This window comes from Aplysia californica, unplaced genomic scaffold (assembly GCF_000002075.1).
Source record: "Aplysia californica isolate F4 #8 unplaced genomic scaffold, AplCal3.0 scaffold00146, whole genome shotgun sequence".
NCBI classification, from domain to species: Eukaryota; Metazoa; Mollusca; class Gastropoda; order Aplysiida; family Aplysiidae; genus Aplysia; species Aplysia californica.
Window position 1 is genome coordinate 739,184 of NW_004797416.1, and position 22,346 is coordinate 761,529.

Consider the following 22,346-nt stretch of genomic DNA (forward strand, 5'->3'; position numbering starts at 1 on the left):
CACACACACACACACACACACACACACTAACACACATACACACACATACATACATACTCAAACATACACACACATACATACACACATACACAAACATACACATACACATACACACGCTCATACAATAAACTCACGCTCAAATACACACGTACACAGATCGCCTCACACACACAAACACACGACACACACATATACACACACACACGAATATAAACATACACTCACACACACATTCACTCACATACACACACACACACTCACACACATACACACACACACCCACTCTCACACACACATATACCCACACACATACACGCATACTCCGTCGTGCCGGCGCACACACATCTATGATTATAACGTTCAATATCCTCCTTTAGGCAAACAATCCAGAACCAACCCCCCCCCCCCCCCCCAAACCCCTCCTCCCAACAGACAAGGAATTCTATGAAATCCTTTCTAACTTGCAAGATCCTGTCTCCCATCTCCAACTGCAATTTCCAGAGCTATCAGAGTGTTGGTGACAAGTTAAACTAGCCATAGAATCCCTTACAATCACAAACCTGTCTGTATTTCTTTTTAACATCTGAGAGCGGAGTATCTGGGTCAATCTGCAAAACCTGTAATGGAAAAAAAAGCACTTACTTTCATAGTAATATTTGGGTTCAAGATATCAGAAGTCTTACGAGCAAACATCACAACTGTATATATTTGAAGTATGGATCACAGCATTTGTAACAAAGCAAATTAAATCCTCCTGCATGTAAAACACAAAGCACATTTTGCCTCATCAAATTTGAAATGTAAGTTCACAAGGGTCTATTTCATATGGAAACAAAAGATCTGACCCTACAATGCTATGTGACAAGTACTCGGACAACACAAAAAGGACAGCTTGTCGATCTCACTACACAGAAACTATGTGGCGAATGGCCCCAATTTTCTGCATGTGCCTCTAAATTTTAAAAAAACGAAAATTCTCGATTTTCGTACATAAGTGACAAATATAAAGAGGTGTTTTTTATATAATCATTAGTATTTAATTACAGTCTGCGCAGGGATTTTTTATTACAACAAGAACGGTAGTTGAGTGTTAGGTTTTTTGTTTGTTAATATATATATTTCTTTCTTTTTTTTTCTTTTTGAACTGAATGCATGTGCCGCAAAGCTGAGTTCTTTTCAGTCCAGCGGTTAGTGTGTGACAGTGGGTTTATTTACCTTGACTACTTGTGATATAACAATGAATAAAATTTCTGTCATATCTTCATTCACAGTCTTTGAGATCACATGCGTTTTAATTTGCTGTCGCTTTTTCATTAATCACCATGGTTAGGTTATTTAATTTACAACCCTCCCCCCTCCAAAAAAAAAGAACGTTGCCTTAAAACAATTGAACTATTTCTCCAAAGAAGCTGATCGAGGCCATCGCTTTTATTCTATAACAAATCCTGCAAAAAGGACATGACATGTATGTTTAGGGAGGGGGTGGCTCTGCCTGTGGATCTGTACAGGGGGGGGGGGGGGGGGTATGTGCCCAGTGACATGCCTATCAGCACTTCAAATTTAACACTTTGTTGATCCCGGTAGTTTGTTTGACCTACCTGTATCCCAACCCAATCCCCATGAATTTTCTGGCTAAGTCCCGGCACCGAAACCCTGTATTGTTATGGTTTTAGCATGGTATTGTGCTTGCTATAAAAAGTGCACGGTGTTGAGTTTAGTAAGCAATTAATTACTAATGATTATATAGACAGCACCTCTTTATACTTGTCGCATATTCACGAAAATCGAGATTTTTTAGGTCTTTAAGAATTCAGAGTCGTATGCAAAAAAAAAGAGAGATTCGCCACTTAGATTCGGTGTAATGAGGTCAACAAGTTGTCCATTTGGTGTTGGCCGGACTATAGCCTTGAGATTGGCTGTTTTTTTATCAAACTCAACCCAAATGTGTACTCTACTAGAAAATCAGACATGTTTGATTTTGGGGGAATTTATTAAATTGTGCCAAATGGTAGCTTTTGCCCCTCCATGAAGGAAAACCTTGTCTAATAGAATAAAACCATATCAAATAGGGATTTGAAGAAATTGTCTGCAGTATGCACCGTTTATTAAGAAGAAAAAGTACCGGTATGCATATAAACTGTCTGGAAATCTAAGCTATCTGAAAAACATGTTAATAAACACCTATTCAAACCCCTTCAAACTCATTCTAACTCATTTTTATAGGCATTTAGTTAACGCATAAAAATATTTGCTATTTGCCAACATTTTAAATTGTTATATATGTATACATCAGTTACGATCAGAGTTTTTTTCTCTAAGAAAACAAAATTTGGTATAGAAGGATCGAGGAAGATTTAACTTACATCATATGGGTTCAGGTTGAAATAGGTAGCCCCTGGCCTAGTAAGCCTGTCCATTTGTTGCTTGGATGTCAAAACAGCATCCCTTTTCTCAATTGCTTTCACCTGAAATAAAAACAAAAATTAAACAATCTCAGTTCTTCCCATGACATTGTAGTCATAAGGCATGAGGTGGAAGTTTCACTTTGAGCAAATGAGAAGTAGGAAAGGTCCCTCAAGTCAAAGAATGAGACTGGTGTGCGGATGACCCAAACCTAGCAAAATTTAAAAGAGAAACGCCGCTTTTTCGTTTGCTACCCCAGCCGGGCCAGGCCACTCTCTTGGATCGTTAGTATTCAGGCGGTCTTTCCACCCATTCAGTAATCGATAGGCCTAAGGGGTCGAGCACCATCATCTAGATCTAGACCTAGATTGTTTGATCATAATAAATATTTCCTCAATGCTGTTTGTTGTTATTAATTTGTTTTGTCATAGATCAGTTTTTGTTGTATCATTTGCCTTGCAATTGCTGTTTGAAAAAAAGGTCAGACTCTCACTTTTCGTTTCAGCCCTGACCCCCTGAGGCCACTGTGCCATTCTGCCTGAGCTCCTGATTGAATAAAATTATTACTAGATCTAACATTCGTTTAATACGATCGTCAGAACCACATTCCAGATCCCTCTAAATCAGAAAGTAGATCTTTTTAAAAAATCAATCTAAATCAGAAAGAGAGCCAAACGGGACCCAGATTCTTAACCCTGGAAGTGCGCAGGCCCTATATAAAGGGCATGAGCCGGACTACCCAGGAAGCGCGCAGGCCCTATATTTAGGGCTGACCTACTTCGACCGGGAAGCACGCAAGCCCTTTGTAAAAAAGGGCATAGACGCTGAACTTTTTCAAAGGAAAATTTCAGTATTCCTTATATGGAAAATGATGTAGTAAATAACAGGTCAAAGTTATAAACAGTGGACTTTGCAAGTTATCTTGACCTCGTAGAGCATCTCTTGGCCGAGATATCGATCGAAAAAGTGATGCAGTCCAGCTGAGCGACTACACGCTATGTGTTATCACTTGTTTCGCTGTGCTGACGTACTAATTGTTGAGTTTATCGCCTTTTGCTCTTTGTATTTATTTGATCGCTTATCATTTTTGAATGGATCATACTATCATCTTTAAGAAAAGATATGGTTTTATATGCCTTTTATCATCTGTTGAGCGGTAAATGGTCATTTGTTAGTTGCAGGTATACCTCTCGGGGGCTCCTTGAAAATTGCCTTCCCGTTTGTTTACATAAGAAACAGAAGTGATTGCAAAGGACAAAAGTGGCAGTAGATATAATATAGGCAAAGTGAACCCTACCGCATTAGCCAGTAATATTTTTCTGCCTTTTTTGTATTACAAATTTATTTTGGCCGGATTGAACTTTGGTGGACCCACCGTATTTACGTGTATATTAATGTGCACCAGCCATAACAGTGGGGGGGTTTCAGGGCCCCCCTGGTAAATTTTAAAAGAAAACATACATTCTTCTTTACATGGCAAATTATCAATTGGAACGGGAAGGCAATTCGCAAAGGGCGCCTACATCTCGGGTATCTCAGCTGGTATCCCCCTGCAAAACCCTCATGTTTACAACCGATCGACCGTGGCGGCAGGGCATTTTTGGCGGGTTAATTTCGGTGGAACGCTGAGCGCTTCTGGGGTTAAGTAGTAAGCCTACCCTAGATTCTAGATCTAGAATGGTGTCGCCGGTTCGCGAGCACTTCGCCATCTTTGAACCTATTTTCCGCCATTTCTGGCTTTGTACTTTCGTTTTCAGCTATTCCACTCTCCATTCAAGAAAATATAGACCTATAAAACGGTCTTGCTCATAGTTGCCAGATTTCTTAAACGCTGCGTGCCCAACAGTTTTTCCAATCTTGGGTGTTCTCTTCACTGTGCATGCACGTCTTCTCAGTGCATGCATGGGATTCTTCACTGTGCGTGCACCCATACAAGTTAAAAGCCAATAGCAGAGAAATCTGATAACATTTGTGCATTAAATGACCACACAAGAAGACAACAAGTCACTTTAGAAGCAAAGTAAGGTTTCTTTAATTAGAATCTAAACTAATTTAATTAAGGGGGAACAAATAGTTCAAATACTTAGTGGAACAAATCAAACAGCATTTTTCACAACTAAAATCCACACTTTCAAACTCTTCATCACTCATTCCTCTGACCTTTCTAACTTTCACACAGTCCACATGCCACCATCCATGACATTCATCACACTGCAACCATCTTTCATACTGAAATTCTTACATTGACAACAAGACTGCTCTTCCTCCATATTCTCTCCATCTGAAGACTCATCCACTTCCACGTCCATGCTCACAATCACTTCATCCACATCCATATCATCATACACACATCTAGCATTGCAACCTCAAGTTGAAAAGTGCTGCACAAAATAATCATTAAATTTGAGTTTACTTTTGGCTTAAAATTCTACCAGATCTATATTATATATATATATATATATATATATATATTCATTGCGCACGCGCAGAGAAAACTGGAGTTTTTTCAGTCTTCACAACGCGTGCACCCCCCGACCTAGAAACCTGCATCACAACTTGGCATAGAACTCGATAAAAGGTCACGTGAAACACTCAAGGTAGGAGTAGGCAAATTTTTTAAGCTAGAGGGCGCGCAGTCTATTTGAACCAATCAGAAGCAAATAGGTCATCAAAGCTTGTTCACAGGCAGTGTTGAATGTAGCAATGACAATGAAGAATTAAATGTTCATCCAAATTGCTTAAAAATAAAATGGGCTTCAATGAAAATAGAGTAAATTCTAAGAACTATGGTTTTTAAATTTTAAAAATCCATTGATAAACAAAAAAGTCATTGGGATTTTTGTTTGCAAAATTGTTGAAAATATCGCCAAAATGTGGGACATGTCTTGATGAATTTTGAGGAAAAACTGTTCATAAGGCAGTAATGAATTGGAGTACACATGAACGAAACTTTGCATCTTCATGTGATTTTTAGTGCAGAATCTAGTTCTGTTATATCACTTTTTCCATGTCTTTATTACTTTGGATCTTAAAGACTGATATTTGTGTGAAATTTGTTGAGTTGCGTGACATCGTTTTTACTGCGACGCGATCACCCCTTCTAAAACTCAGTAAAGCAGTATCGGGGAAAACCCGCGATGAAGTCATCGGTGACCTTATTAGTTATAGGTAGCCAATCACATGCTGCCTTGCGATCATGCACCTCTTACATGCCGGCACCTCGAGTTTGGAATGCATGATCTAGTTTCCAGCTCTAGTGTTTTATCAACGGATGGGTGGTAAATTTAAGTTGGTACGTAAAATGTACTACACGTAGAGATCTGAAATTTTACAGCAATAAAGAAAACATGTGGAGCGCCTCTGTGGTCGGCGATCAACCTGTAGCTCCGCTTAGTTTTTGAACTGCAGAGGAAATCCGCACAAACAAGGCAATTTCTCCGGTTCTAGAAATTGTTCAGGATTGTATGCTGGCATGTTGTTAGTTTAACCTTTCCTCTGATTGGTTGCCGAGTTTCATTTATTTTCGTTCTCGAGTTTTCTTGTAACTATACTTAGAAGAGAGTCACTTCTGATACCGAGGGGCCCAAAAATTACCCCTCGCGCGGAGGCCGATTTCCAGCCCAAGGTGCAGTGGGCGAATGGCATTGCTATTGAATGTCAACTTGCCACAGACAGCTGATGAAAACACTTTTGATGATCCCTTGTCAACAAATGTGTTAGGGAAGTAAACAAAAATGGCTGCTGCACAAACTGACGCTTTCAATCAAACGCAAAAATGCAATTTAAGGCTATCAAAAGTGCACGTACAGAGAAGGCACAGGCGCAGGGGCTACACCACTCTAGATCTAGATTAGATCTAGAATCTAGATGTATCAAATTTGCGAGAGAAAAAAATGTCATATAAAAGTGAATGAGAAAAAAAAATATAATAAGCTTCTTGAGTTGAGCATGAGAATGAGACGGGCAGTGGCGAAAGTAAAATAATACTAATAGTTAGATCTGGATTGTACTTTACCTGACCACCCGTCTCGGCCCGTGATTACTACGCATGCCTAGCCTAACTACGCACTCAGTTCATAGTACTCTATGTGCGGACAAAAGGTAGTTCCGCGGGCGACTTCCCGCACGCACAGCGCAAGCCAGCGGCGACTGGCGAGGCGAGGTGAGCGAGAGGTGATGGTTGAGAGTGGGCAGGGGATTTAACTTTGGTGGACCACCGTGTATCATACCAACAGTGGGGAGGGTGGGGGTCGTTTTCGGTGGGGGGGGGGGGTTCAGGGGGGCTTGCCCCCCTGGAAATATTAAAGAAAACACACAAATGCGAAACAATAACATGAGCGGACAGTCGTGTTTACATATCAATGAAACAACAGTGGGGGGAGGGGGGTTTCAGGGGGGCTAGCCCCCCTGGCAACAATAATTTAAAGACACACACACACAATAAACAATTTAATAACATGAGCGGACAATCGGGGTAGATACTCACCAAGTCGCGAGCAGGGCTGAGGGGGTTGCAATTATGCAAATGAGCTCTCGTGCGCATCTCTAGCTCTAGCCCTCCATTGTACTTTGCTGGACCAGGAGTAGGCCAAGCCAGCAGAGTCGCGAGCAAATAAGAATAGTGGACCACGTGATTAGATTGACCAATTAGCCTCAAGGTGTCAGGGTCGAGGGTCAAAGGGCACGGTCGTGATGACGGTAAAACCCCGTAAGAGACGTCAGTCGATTGTTGGCAGTCGAAGGGTGAGGACGTAGAAAACTGAGCAGGAGAGTGAGTAGGGGAGTTCGGAAACGAAGAATAGCGGGCCACTGGCACCAGGGGCGCCATATCGAAAGTAGTTCCGACAGGTGGTCCGGTAAAGTACAATCTTACCGCCTAGCCTACCGACATGACAACAATGTAAGTCCCGGAGTCCAGTGACAGTGACAGTGAGCAGTGAGTGTCAGCACTGAACAAGCAAGCCACAAATACGCTAAAGAGGGGAGGACTTCCGTAACGAGCGACTACTATGAGACAGAGCAGAACTGAGGGCTAGGGGTAGGGGTAGATCTAGGGGTAGGGGTAGGTGTAGGGTTTGGGGTTAGGGTTAGGCCTCTTCTTTTTTAATAATTTTATTGTGTTTGATAGGGCAGGGTGGTCGCTCGTTACGGAAGTCCTTCCCTAAGGAGAATAAGAGATCTTACCTCTTCATAGTATTCGGAAAAAGCAGCCTCTGAATGATTATTATTTGGGAGGACGCCCTGAGAACTTGATGTAGAGGGTCCAGAGGTCCAACCTCCGCCACTGTTTACGTTAGATTGGCTGTTGAAGCCGTGGGGAGCTGCGTCCGTCGCCATTTTGTATCGTACAATGCATGTGAACAATTCCGGACAAAAACAATGTAAGCGAAATAAAAAGTTTATCCTTGACCGTTACTCCTGTCTTCAACGAACTTTTGTAAGTTTGCTAGCAATGAACAGGATTCAACATTTGTGGTTCGTTAGGAACATTGTTAACCTAAAGCCAGTGAAATTTTTGTACTGTTAAAATCGATTCATTTTATGCTTCAAACGTATTGCCTTTCATTTTATAAATGATTATATATATACACACACACACACACACATAAATATATATATATATATATATATATATATATATATATATATATATATATATATATATATATATATATATATATATATAAAATCCCCATTCACGATTAAAACATAAATTAAATGCCAACGTTGCGTGGGATGTATAGTCCACACAATTCCTTACAAAATTCCTTACTTGAGATGAAACAGCATCAGAGACCCCATGTGTATTTTTTACTTAATGCAATGAGATGAAACATGCAAACAGAGGAAATTGCAAGTCTCTTAACAGCAAATAAACAAGTGGGGGTGAAGTTGGCTGCAGAAGCCATATCCGAGGAACATTAGTAGGCCTATAATACATCTACTGCTTTTGAAAAATTTTAAGCACTTACCATGGTAAGTAAGAGAAATAAAAAGATGTGACCTGATTTTTTGTTCTTTCTCGATCTTTTGTTCGCATAACTGTGAACATTTGATTTCCTTTTATTTTTCGCTTTAGTTGTACTGTCAAACATCTTTCCTTTTTTTCTCTCTTTTTTTTGTAAGTGTTTTACAGTGCTCGCAAGGTGACATGAACGTGCGGGACACATTAAACATTTTCAGTTGGTAGGAAATTTTGAATTTTGCCTGGGTGGCGGCCGACTCTCCGACTTTGGACCACCTTGGGATCCTTAACTTGCGCAACTTGCACCCGGGACCTCCAAGATTTTTCGCCCTTCTCCGAGAAGGCTAGGTTTAGATCTTTCCTACCATAAGATCAGGGGCGTGGCTGAAAGACAGCAGTAAGAAAAAGCCAAAGAGTATCAGTAGAAAGGCTGCAGAGAGTCATAGGAGCCCCAGGAGGGTCAAAAGGTGAGGAGGTGGTGGCAGAAAATGGAGACAAAAGCAGACGACAGAACAGAATTAGAGAGCAGGAAAGGAGAAAATTTTAGACAAGAAAATTTTTCGTCACTATCCGGATTCAAACCCACGACATATTGAATGAGAGGTGAACACCTTAACATCTTGACCACTAAGCCCCCCAAACATCTTCTGATTCCAAGCGGCTCAAGGTAATAATACTTTTAAATTTTAATAATTTTTCTTATTGTTTTGTACTGACTCTGTGTTTGCAACTTATTCAATTTTTTTGGTTTGACTTCCTTTCAAGACTGAACTACATCAGTGGAGAATTTATGGAGAATATCTAATTTACGGGTGATTAGGCAAAATGAACGATAGGTCTATCAGACTGAGAATACATGGGATTCCAACTTTTGGAATCAACCCAAGATCTTTCCTGACTAAAGTTTATATTTGACTTACTAGCTACGATTTCTACTTCCGCTTGTCAAAGCTGCTAAAGGATGAGAAAGGCAAGTATCTAAGTGTAATCTAAGAACCGTACGCACTTATAAAGACCCTTTCTAAACAATGGTTTTCCAAAAACCTTGGTCTCACACGTTTTCATGTACAAGGGAGAATAATGATAACGGACCATAATGATAATAGATAACATGTATATACCGAAGATTCCGCTCAACGGCAAGCTCTGCTTCACAGCAGTTCAGTCACCACATCTTGTGAATCTTGTCAATATTTTATTATATTATTAATTATTTATTTTATGTTATTGTTAGTCAACAAAACTTAAACTAAAAGTTAGATAATCTAGATATCTAGATCTAGGCTAGATCTACCTTAGTCACTAGATCTAGAATCTAGGTCTAGAGTCTAGTGCCTTAGTCTAAGGCTAAGGTTGTTGTTTTTTTAGGCCACCTCTATTCTCACCCCGGGTGAGAATAGCGCAGGCGAGTCTTTTGGCTATTCTCACCCGCTGGGCGTTCACCGTTATAGCCAAGGCCAACCTGTGAAGCGTTCACCCTGAACCACATAATTCTACACTGTGATAACAGAATTATAGAATTCTGTGTTGTGAACAAACGTTCTAGATCCATTACTACTGTTAGTATTAGCCTAATAGAAAAGCGTGCAATTTTGTCTGTGGGCAGTGGAGAGTGGAGAGAGAGAAAGAGAGGAGAGGAGTAGCGCGAGAACTTCCGGGCTAAACAAAATGGCGACCCGCGTAGTTCGGCTCGATTCGGAAAGTTAAATAGCCGTAGCATCTTTGTAGACAACCAAATTAATTTAGTTTTGTATTTTAACATCATTTTTTAACTTTGTTTTGGTCAATTTGATCGTCCACACCGATAGACAGTATTCAGAAAGAGAGGGAGAGAGAGGGGAGGAGTAGATCTTGCGAGAACTTCCGGGCAAAACAAAATGGCGACCCGCGTAGTTCGGCTCGATTCGAAAAGTGAAATAGCCATAGCATCTTTGAAGACGATCAAATTAGCTTACTTTTGTGCTATAACGTAATTTTTTCTTGGCTTTTATCAATTTGATCATCCACACCGATAGACAGTATTCCAAAATGAGGAAAAACAGGTCTTGTCTCACACCGGGTGAGAATAGCCTACGCTGGAAGTCTCACCCGGGGTGAGAGATAGATAGTATTTTTATTCTCACCGCGGGTGAGAATAGCCACTTCCTTTTTTTAAGTGAGTGACTTTGAATCGAAATTTTGATGAATAAAAAAAATTACAACTGACAACTTGAGTCAACTGACTGATGGTGTAGTGTAAAGTGTATTGACTGAGTGGAGTGTAGGCCTATTATTTCTTTGCCGCTGCGGTGTGACTATTCGGACACGGACACGATCCTGGTAGCCTCAGCCCTGGCCCCCCTGGCCCCCCTAGCCCTCTATGGTCTATTGTCATTTCAGGTAGAGATTGGTTTTTAGCACCCTCCAACGCTGATTGCTTATTTCTCAGTCACAGCAATTTTATGTGAGGTAGTGTCAAATGCCACCGAGTGACGCAGTGGCAATTGACTCTATTGACGCTGGTGTCAATTGCCACCGAGTGAAGCATTGGTAATTGACTTTATTGATGCGGTAGTGTCCATTGCCACCGAGGGACACGGTCTGAAAACAACGCCATATATCTTTAATCTTTAACTTTCTATTCATAATGTGTTAGGACTACGAACATGGATAAGTTAGATCTAGATCTAACCCAAGGAGGTTGCAGTTTTAACTGATTCCGTCCATGATTTTTTCAGGCTCGGGACAGAATTATTTTTCCCTGTTCAGTTTTAGACCTAGGGTGCATCTATTTAATGCATTACTGTTGAAGCTCCAAGTTACTCTAATAGGTATTGTCATACCAAACTGATGGGAATCAATAGAGGAATCTGTTTAAAAATATCAATAACAATGACCTATAATCTGTTAGTATTGCATTTTCCTTCAGACAAAAACGAATGAGAAAAAAAAAATTGCGCAACAGCTCTTCTAAAATTTCGATTTACCGCATTTTCTCAGCTCTATAAGTCCTTATAATCCATAGGAATCAACACAACATTGTAACCATATCACCCTAGCACATATTTATGCGAGAATTTCACAAATTTAGTTGAATATCTTTCTTTGAAGGGCCTTTTTATTATACCAGGCTCCGTGTTGTTTACCCTTAGATCTAGCCTACATAACATCACGACAACAAAACAACGATTTTTGCAAGAATTTCGCGGAGTTTCGATCGATATTGGCGCTCAGAGATTGAGGTCAGGTTTGTTTACAAGTTCTACTTCCTTTCGACAACTTAAAAAGTAGGAACTATGTTAAAAAGTGCACCTTTGTTTCGGATTTCGTTGAGCCACTCACAGCGGCCGAATGGAGGCAGCGGAAAAACTCAGAGCCGCTGTCAGCGGCCGAATGGACGGAATCAGTTAAGCTCCTTAATGTAACCCCCTCTCATAAGTTGATTTATAAGTCATTATAACGAGTTACACCCATTCTGGGGTTTGAAAGGAAAATAGTATAGAGGTCAATTTCCGAATGTTTTGCACTCCAATTCTTCTTTTTACCAGCACAGTGGTATTCAAAACTATCTATAAACTTATCTTTATCACAGAAAATATCATTTTGCATAAATTCAAGCTCATTTGTAAGATTTTGTTTACAGTAAAATGAGAGTGAAAGTCTTGTTTCCTGGCTATCCTTTCGAGCTCCTCATGTCTAAGTGGGTAAATCTGTTTTCTAATTTCATTGGACGAACATCTAGAGCTACCAACTTCAACTTGGCGTGTTTTGAATGAGACGAAACCTAGCCTACGCTTCGATGTAGAACCAACACAGGCGATTCTAAAAGTAGGCCACAAATGCATACAAACTCAAACAGAAATATATATATATAACTAAATATATCGGGGAACATAAATCCGGGGGACGGGGTTTAGGGACAGAGAGGGACCCCCGCCCCCACACAACACAGGGGCAAAGAGAGAGGCGTGCGTCGGAAGTTCACGAACGCAGAACACGGAACATATTCCAGGCTAGATCTACTCCCAAACAAAAAAGAGCTCCAATTTACTCGGTGGCAATTGACGCTGGCGTCCATTGTCACCGCGTCACTCAGTGGCAATTGACACTATCTTTATGCAAACTGCAAAGATGAATTGTTAGTCCGAAAAGAAAGAGAAGCACGTCCTTCTGGTAATTCTCAAAAAGAAAAAGATCTCCAATGTACAATACTCTCATTCATGCTAGAGTAGAAGGATATCCCAATATACACAGGAGCTTGAACGGACACATGATGTCTCAATAGATGCAGCCATTTCTGTGGATGGTGGTGTGGAAGAAGACTGAATGCAACACAATCAAAATCACATTTGTTCCGTTCATAACAGTTCCCCTCTGCGGCTGTTCTTTTTTCAACTACGTCAATGCAGTTTCCGGGTTCAAATTCAAAGTGTGTAGGAAATTTCAGTGGCGATTGGTAACATTTTTATTTTCAGTTCTGTCCTGCACACAGGATCAGGTATGAGGTGGGTGCACTGCAATGGAGGGTAAAATGGCCCTCATTTTTTTCTGCAGATTACATGCCTACATGGCCACTAAAACGGTCACAAATCAATTATTTTCTAGAATTCTAGAAAACCTCAAACCTAATCGCCTGGGGGGGGGGGGGGGGGGGGGGCCTGTTTTTCTGCCAGATTTCAGTTGGGTTTTTTTACCCTAGGGGGGACATGACCCTTGAAACCCCCCTGATTGGTCCATGTGCTAAAATTACTTTGCAGTTAGGCTTTTATGAATAAAAACCATCACATGACATTTGAACAAAACTATTATTTTGCAAAGGATACAAAGTCAACATTAATATAAAACGAATAAAAATGAAATACAAGAAAAAGGCTCGCTCTATTCCTGAGTATGAGACGTGAGTAAATGTAAAATCAACACGATCCATCTGATTTGGACTTAAAACTAACTACAGTCAAAATGGTCCAAGACAGCCACCCTATGTTGAGGAGGAATATGGCGGTCTTAAATATGTGGCCATCTTCCATAGTATCATTATAATGTAACATTTACCTGGGGGGATGGGAAGTGCCGTTTGTGCAGGTGATCGTTTAAGCTAGTTCAAAGGTATAATAAAAAAGAAACTGTTGTGGGCCATTAAAAATGCCTATTAGTGTGGTAATTATAAAGTAGCCTACATCACAAGGGTACAGATACCTTAAGTGCATTCACTTTACATTGTAACAGTAACTAGTAACATTGTATTCATTATTCAGCTGCAGTGTCTTTTTCTATACATCAGTTTTATACAAAATAAATGGGAAAAAAATAGTGTACAGCGTACTGGTAGCAATGCGAAATGCCTACTGCTCTTTGGTCCAGACAGCAGGCTGCACCAAGGCATTATAAGTTTTAGGCCGTGCAGGATCACATGTTTTCCTTTTCTTTAGTATACTATATGTATTTATGGGTGAACCAGTTGACACAAATGAATGAAACTTGGCAACTAATCTGAACAAAGGCAAAACTTATTTTATGCTCGTGTTTTATGCTGACAGACTTCTTGAAGCAGAGAGATTGCAGTGTTTGTGTGATTTTCTTCTGTTTTTAAAAAACTGAAAGGAGCTGCTGTGTCTTCGTCGGCCAGACAGGCGCCCCTTATGTCTCCTTTAATGCTTTGACATTTCAGGTCCCTGTGTGTTGTGTACAGTGGAACTCACGGATTCCAAGTCTCTTGTATAAAAATTCTGTTGCAATGGAAAAAAATAGAACCAAGCCCATGTGTTGGTAAAAATCAGAAACATCACAACAACGGATGGATTGACTGTTACTTTTTCTTTACCGAAGCCCAAATGAAAACCATTGCATGCTTGGTGTTTCAGCTCCTCACAAGATTGAAGTGGAACAGATAATTTTTAAAAGAATCTTCCAATGGAAATCAACCTTGCAAGCTCACACTTCAAATGGAATAAAAAATTTACAGTCTACTCATTTACAATATCACAACCAGTGATATTCCATATCTTTAAGTTTATGGCTTTGAGTAAAAGTGTTATATATATAATATCTTTGCAGATATTATTGTGACAAAGAAGTGAGAGCTGATGTCACAGCAATTTTCAAACATGTTTCGACCAGACAAAGATCTCAACTCAGGGGTATGTTACGTTTTATTTTGTTATCTCGCAATCTTACTTTTTTTCTGAATTAGTGTGTGCGCCTAGAGAAAGGTACAGACCAAATTGTGTTTCCATTTAAAAAATGATAGATCCACCATTTTTTTGACAATGTGCTCAAAGGGTTTTCATTGATTTGACTTCTAGATATTTTATTTTGAATTATTTTGAGGGTAGGATATAATGTATTCAAATAATGGAAACTGCTTTTAAAAGGTATTAAAATCTATTCTTGAAGCACGTTTTCTCTTCCCTCCTATGTTTTGCCATTGAATTCCATTCTTGATATTGATGTCTACTGAATGCCAAATTGGACATGAATTTTCCATGAATAAATACATTTTAAAAAATTATTTTTTTTTAAGTTTGTATGTTTTCTCACGAAACACTACTTGAGATATCTAAAAAAAATTCATAGACCGCTGTGTTCAGCTTTGAATTTCCTATAAGGTGCAACCCTTTAAAACTCAAAATGGTCAAAATCCGACTTTTGGTACCTTTCTTTAGGCACACACACATTTGTATAGTATGAGTAAATCCAATGAGAAGCTATCAAGTGCAGTGATCAATTCTGTCTCAAACAAGTTTCCAGCAGCATAAATATTCCCAAGTTTCTGTTCTATATATGTATTATCTCATACCAGGAGTGCATATTGTGTATCCTTTAGCAATTATGGTGATGATTAAGATGTCCATTGACCATTGGTCAATGTCAAACTAGTCTTTTCAATGTTTTTAGCTCAATGTTAGGGAGAAATTCCTCATAATCTACCCTATCCTATGAATTATGTAACTAACTTACTCTTACTTATGCTAGAGTAAGAGTACTAACAGTAACGATACTGACACTAGTGAAGCTGTGTAGGTTGTGTAGATTTTACAGAACAGTAGTAAAATCGATATTGGGAGGGTCTTTTTGTTTTTTTAAAGAGCAAAACTGAAAGAAGTTGAAAGAAGTGCCCAGTCACAATTTTTTTATTTTGTCTTGTTCGACCTTGGATAAGGGAATCGTGATCTATTTGCTCTGGCGTTGTCTAGTTTTCATTCCCCACTCTGATTTCTCGTTCTTTTCAAACAAACCTTCCAGTTTGATAAATGGATGGAATGCTCCTTTGAGTTTGAAATATCGGTGGTGGGGATAGTTGTTCTGGAGGGACAGGCTGGTTTGCTTCAGATACACTCCAGAAAAGCACTACAGAAAGATATTAAAGCTTCTTTTTTTGGCCAGACAGAAAATCCACTTACATCTTTTTTTAGCAGTACTTTTCTAAATGATTGTTGTGGAAAGCCCCCTTTATCTGTGCAGCAACACTGTGGTTGGTCTCCACTGTGTGTGAGACAGGAACTAGAATTTCCGCCACTAGTGCAGTACTTTGCACACAGTTGTTAATGTGGACTGAGAACTAAAAAAGGTACATTCTTTCTTTGGAACAGATGATGCCATCCCAGTCACCGTCGCAAATGCCGGGATTTAGTGGTGGCACCAATTTCTATGGGCAAGGTAAGTGGACAGGGTATAGTTTTTAATATTTAGAGATAGTCTTTAGAGTATTACCTTATCATATAAATGACAGAAGTACTTTCTTCATTTGGTTGATTTAAAAAGAAGCCCATTGGCGAAATAAATATAATTTTGTGCCCAGGTAAAAGCCTGTAGAAATGTAGAGCCTGGAGCATTATAGAAAGGATAAGTGGGACCTACTAGTAGTTCACTCTTACCGCCGGCATCATCAAGGTCATTTGTTTATATGAGTATATTATATAGCTTGAAACTTTATAGGATGATTCTCCGCAGACCATGAGCTGTAGCCAGTTGTAGATTCTAAGGCAATTTTAGAGCTACGTGTGATCCATTGATTTCACGAGTGCTTCGAACAAGGAATTGATTTGTCTATGGTTTAATGAATCACAGGTACATTACCACTTCAACAAAGAGCTATAGGAGGCAATCACTTCCGAGGGGGGAACAACGCAGGCCACATCACACCCACCAGCATGAACCCAGGTTTTCCCATGGGCTTGCAACAGCAGCAACAGCCACAGCAACAGCAGCAGCATTCTCCCAACAGTTTAGCTGCCATTGGTCCCCGGAGTGTGCTTGGGGTGCAAAGTCAGGCAGGGCAAGCCAGTTTAGCCAGTCTACAGAAACGAGCCTTCAGGTACTGTTGTCTTGCTGCTTACCAGTGCAGGCATCATGCCTCTGGACTGATTCACGATTTTTTCTTTCTTATGTGATAATCAAGGTGCTTCTTTATGTTGAAAGGAAAATGAAAATTTTATTAAAATTCATAAGTCAGGAAGTATTTAAAATTTATTTCTTATCGAGAACTGTATTTGCTTGTTAAGAAAATAAGAGCTTTGATTTTTTTTTTTGTTAATGGAAAACTTTGCAAGTAAATTATTAATTACGATTTTTAATCTTTTGCTATAATTTACCTGTTACCATAAATGAGATAATGGGTAAAAATCCTTTGTATATCTACTGCCTGTATGATTGTAGGTCTAAGTGCAACTTTATGCACTCACAGGTTTATCGCATAACTTGTGATAGAGAAAGAGTAGGGTTATGCATGATATTACCTGTTCTGATATCAACAATGAAAAATTGCTGTATTTTGACGTCTTCTGTACAAGATGTAGATATGATATTGAATGGTGGGTAAGCATTGCAAATTATTTTTCAAGCAATTTGTGAAATATGTTCCCATTAAATAAAACTGCTTATACAGATGCCAAGACTGTCCAGTTTTTAAATACAATTTTAATTTTTTCTTTGAATTTCAGTTCTGCTGGGCCGATGCAAAACTTTGCTTCAAGTTATGGTTTTGGAGGGTCAAGATCAAGTAAGTATGGACAATGTTAGGGTTTGTTTGGTAGTTGGTTTCCTTTTATTCTAGTAGAGGTGTAGGTATTTGGTCTGGTCACAGGAGGTTAAACCATTGTCTCTGCATTGAGACTGACATTGTCAGAGAAGAACTGAAAATATCTGCTGACTTCTGAGTCATGTGTCCTAGTATAAGAGACCGTGAACTTAATTGGTCTTGATGTCGTTTTATTTAGGGGCTTTTCAGTGTTCATCTTATGGACCTGTTCAAGTTAATGGATTTTGAATAATGTTTTTACAGTAAAACAAAATTGAGGACAGGATAAAGAAACGTGTAATTTTAGTTTTTGCAATGAAAGTTTCCCTTCAATTTTGTTAGTTGCACATTGTCAAAGGCCTTCTTGAAACACATTTTTCTACATGATGCATGACAATGTAGCCTGTTCGCTTTTTTTTTTTTCAATGGCTCACGGCTTACTGCATACTTTCTAAGTTAAAAAAACATATTTAGTGGTTATCTATTGTTTTCCTTGAAGGAAATTGCTTTGAACTAATTTTCTTGGAATAAGAAGACTTTTAAAATATTTTTTAAAGTCTTATGAAAAGAAGTGAGAAGCATTTCCTTCTGTTATTAAAAGCTTGTCCCCTTCAGTATTCCTGGCATCCTATAGCTGCTAGTGCTCCTCTTGTTTCTGCTGTAGGTTCAATGCTCTGGAAAATACTCCTCTCAGATTGATGAGAAAGTGTATATTATGTTAAAGTGGTAAAGTTTTCTATCGTCAGCAGCTGCAGGGTCAACTGAAACCAATGAAAAGTAAACCATATATTGAGATAAGGTCATCAAATCCTAAAAGTTCTGTCCGGCATTGGATTTTGGATATGATATTTAGTTCATTTTTCAAGTATCTGCATAGTTTAAATTGAACCTATTCTCCCTTGCCACATCTTTGGGATTAAGATATTCTGAACATATTTCAAATGTAGAAAATATCCATTTGGACCTTAATGATGCTAGGCAGATTTGTCATTGGCTGGCTGCCTGGTACTTTATTAAGGGGCTTTACAAGAATTGGCATCATGCAGGGAAATAAGTGAGGGTTTTTTTTTCTGCTTTTGAGTCTTACATTAGAAGTGGTTCCATGTATGGTCTTGTCCTTAGGTTGGGTATTAAGATCATTCTTGAAATCATTTGTAAAAAATCAGAGACTTTGCTCAGACTTTCAGGTTGTTTCTCTAGCTTCACGAAAGACTTTGCCTCCTTATCTTATGAACTGGCTGACAAGAAGATTTTTGATTGGGATAACTTGCAATTTGAAACATAAGAAGTCATTTTATTTTTTGGTAACCTTTACTCGTGATGTTAGATTTGTAGTTGTTAAAAATATTGCCAAAATGCAAAATGGTTTGTTCTGGTACAATGAAAAAAATTGACAGCACTGTATACTATGGCTTTATGTATTCTTGCATCACCGAGATATCTCCTCTCTACCTTCATTGTGAGTACATCATGCTGTACTAACAGAATGCTTGGTGAGCACACAAAGTTACTGAAGAATTTTATGCCACTTTGTTCACATGGCCATTTGCTTTGATTTTCTTTGGCCTGTAGACACTTTTTTAAAAATCATCAATCTTTTTTCTTATTTTGCTTGCATCATAAATTTGCTGCAGATGAGTTTCTTTACTATTCCAGGTCTTTAGAAGGAAACTTTTTATTTTATATTTTTGTTGCCTTCTACCGTTTTAAATGTACTCTTTCATTTTTATAATCTAACATATAAATTGCCTGAAACTTGCAAATGTTATGCTCTAATGGATTATGGTTGTTTAATGGTTTTGGTAAAGTCCAGTGTGTTATTGTTGAAAATTTTTCTGAATTAGGATTCTCCTTACACGCAGAAATCTTCATCAGTGTCATCTGTTCGTTTTCCGAATTTTTTTGACAATCTTTCAAAGATAATATTTTTGGAAGGAGGAAAATAGAGTTAGAATAGCTCTCACAAAAAAATCTTGTAATTAGTTTGTTTGTAAAATGTGAGCTATCTCATGCCGTTTCATTAAGATTTTGCTAACAAGATGTCCTATTTATGTCACCACATTTGTCACTAAACTTTGATATGGATCACCACTTCTGACATTTCATTTCACAGTTGATTCTCATCCAACCATAGACTTGTCTGACTTTCCGACACTCAGTAGTCGGTCATCAGCCACACCTAATCCTCTGCCAACAACGAGGAATTATGGTGAGTCTGCCATGACTTTTCTCTGTCCCTCTATATTTCTTGTTGGGGGGAAAAGGGGGGGGGTTACTTCAGTCTTGTGTGAAAGAGAAAAGTAAAGAAGTTTTATCTTGTATATTAGTGGTGGGTAAATGGTGTATGAGTATTTCATTGATGCAGTTGATGTGATGCTAAACTTTTGTGTAAATCAGATGGGTTTTAATTCTTTTGAATTTAGGGTTTTTGGGGAAGTTTTCAGTACTTTTGGTCAATGTAGTATTTCAAGTGGCCTTAAACTCATGCAATTTTTTTTATCAAAAAAAAAAATTAATAAAATCTCACTTAAGTTGGCTGTGAACATTCATAATTTGCCTCAGTTTGATGAGTGTACTGTCATTCGTTGTGGTTCAAGGGGTTTCAAATTCAAAGCAACCAGTGGAAATATGGAAGCCAAAACCTTGTGTTGAGAAAATGTCTGTGCAGCTCCGTGCTGGGTACAGGCTCGTGGGTGAAGACCATCACTGGCTGGTAGTGTACAAATAACAAGTCTGTCAGGGTAACTAAGAGAGGGAAACTGGTGTTGGAGAGCTTCCTCTTGGCTAGTTCTTGTTTTCTATGTAATTACCCTATGTGATTCTTAGAAAGCCTGTATGTGTTTTGTCTGTTGGGTAAAAGTCCCAGGTGGCTCTGGAAAGCAGTCAGAAGACTCATACGTTACCTTATATAAATAATAGACGGAAGGAGAAAACATGCTGGTATTATCAACATCATTTTCACCCCCAATATTTTTTGTCATCGTCATCATCATTGTCATCATCATCGTGTGCCATGCTAGTTGGTGTTGGCTATGGTAGTTGTGTATTTCTCTGTCAGCAGTGAAAAAATTTGATGAAAAACATAAAGAAGTGCTACTTTAGACATGGTGACCTGTAGATAAATCTTAAGCAATTAATTGCTGTCTGACTGCTGCTTTACCTACACTGCCAAATCTTTCTGCGTTATTTGATAAGTCTGCTTTTTTTCACTCTCCCTTTCACTGCTTTTGTACCTTTGCTAGATTTTCACTCAGATTTCCCTGGATTTTATAGAAACGTGGGTCGGACACTCTTTGCCAGCTGCAACTTTTTACGCACTCTGTGTACCTTGTTTACTCTATGTTTGTCAGTGTGTGTGGGAGCACTATCTGACTAAACTTAGTTATCAGACAATTTTCTCCATTATTTTTGGGCTCTCCTATTGCCAAACAGGTATCAGTGAAAGAGATACTTTTGTGGGCATCAAGATTGTTAAGCTTTTTTATGTAACATCACTGCCTGGGATATTTCTCCTTGTTTGATACGTTTTTGGCTGTGAGATGATACAGAACCGTAAAGTAATTCTCGTTTACAGTGTTTGCTTTTCCAGTGAGTTCAGAATGAAAAATTACTAGCTTCCTGTTGCTCAATTGAACACAATATGGAACTTTGTGTTCCAAATCTCAGGAGGATTCTTTTATTTAATATTGTCATACTTCCCATAATGTTTTCCTTTTAGCCTGGTGTCCAATCAAGAGACCAAGGGTTTTGATTTAGAAATTATCGATTCCTTGTTTCATGTAGTGTTGGAATTCTCCAAAAAAAAAGAAGATATTTATTGATATTATTAAAGCAACCAAAATTAATTGTGTTCAGATCTACTTGTTTTTTATTCTGGTCTACTGTAAAGTAAATGTTACAATTTCATTTTAATTCAGTGGTCAGTTTCAGTCCATTTATTTGTGTATACCGTGCACATGTGTATCTTATTTACTCTAAATGCATTCATCTAACTACCACATGTTTGAATTACATCCTGTACAAAGTGCAGGTGTTTGGAGGGCACCTTCTGTTTTGACATACTTCTTTCCTTTTGCACTGTTGTTTCTGCCTGTCTATCTTGCTTGTTTCCTTGCTTTAAATGGCATTTATCATGTCAGTATGCTTATCTTTACTCAAACACAGACTCAATTATTATCAAAGTTTCAAAGTTCTTTAAGCACATAAGCTGTTTTTCCTCTGATATTTGTTCATGTGTCTGTGTTTATGTTTGCAGTGGGCATGGTCAGCAAACCAGCACAAGACTCAGCGCCAGAGTTCAACATCACGCAAGAGGAGTTCCCTGCATTGCCAGGTGCACAAAGTGAGTACATATCACAGGGGAGGTGGTTCCCTTTCAAAAACCCTGATATAAAGCACTAAAAGGAAAAGGGTGTCATTGCTTATCTTCATGGGAAAAACATGTAATTCTTTATTAAGTGACTCAGTTTGTATATGAGAAGAAAAGTAGAGACAACTTTAAATTTCCGGGGGTATTTAAAAATGTTTTCTTTGTTTCAGCAGTTTAGTTACATGTGTAGACTGTGGCAACTGTGGACATCATTTAAGTCAAGTTTCAAATTATAATAGGAAGAAAAATATTTGTCTTGTTTGTTGATCTTTACATTCAACTGTGGACAAATTTCCCCCGTAATTTTCCTCATTTGACTTAAAAGATGTGGTTAAAACTGCATGTAAGCCATTAGATGTTTCTGGTTTGTTTTTGTTTTTTTCTTTCATTTTTGAATAGGCAGATTCTGATCTCTGGAACGGCTTTCCTAATCTTCGGTCAAGGGTTGTATGGAAATAGTTTTCATCGCTTAGCCTATCTTTGGTGCAGTCCTAGGGGAGATAGGTGTTTCTTGTGGGAGGTCTTGGTTTTTTACCCATTCTTTTACAATCAAACCTGTCCAAGACAAACCCTTGTTGGTGAGGAGAAAAACAGCCATCTTAGACGGGACGGGG

The 22,346-nt window shown here is 38.8% G+C and overlaps 2 protein-coding genes across 2 annotated transcripts in view; one reads left to right on the forward strand and one right to left on the reverse strand.

The window, feature by feature from the left end:
- Window positions 1-7,756, reverse strand: part of LOC101847953 (dnaJ homolog subfamily C member 8) — a 21,733-nt gene extending 13,977 nt beyond the window's left edge. Inside the window, exons 1-3 of the mRNA XM_005097100.3 lie at window positions 7,588-7,756; window positions 2,364-2,465; window positions 561-617 (exon numbers count right to left, since the gene is read on the reverse strand). Of these exons, the coding sequence (XP_005097157.1) occupies window positions 561-617; window positions 2,364-2,465; window positions 7,588-7,740 (312 nt within the window). The 5' untranslated portion in view covers window positions 7,741-7,756. The remainder of the gene's footprint in view (window positions 1-560; window positions 618-2,363; window positions 2,466-7,587) is intronic.
- Window positions 7,757-9,261: 1,505 nt separating this feature from the next.
- Window positions 9,262-22,346, forward strand: part of LOC101848198 (CCR4-NOT transcription complex subunit 2) — a gene marked incomplete in the record, with an annotated part of 25,127 nt that continues 12,042 nt past the window's right edge. The window contains 7 exon segments of the mRNA XM_005097101.3: window positions 9,262-9,338; window positions 14,402-14,484; window positions 15,937-16,003; window positions 16,415-16,661; window positions 17,287-17,345; window positions 19,477-19,572; window positions 21,619-21,705. Of these exon segments, the coding sequence (XP_005097158.2) occupies window positions 14,431-14,484; window positions 15,937-16,003; window positions 16,415-16,661; window positions 17,287-17,345; window positions 19,477-19,572; window positions 21,619-21,705 (610 nt within the window).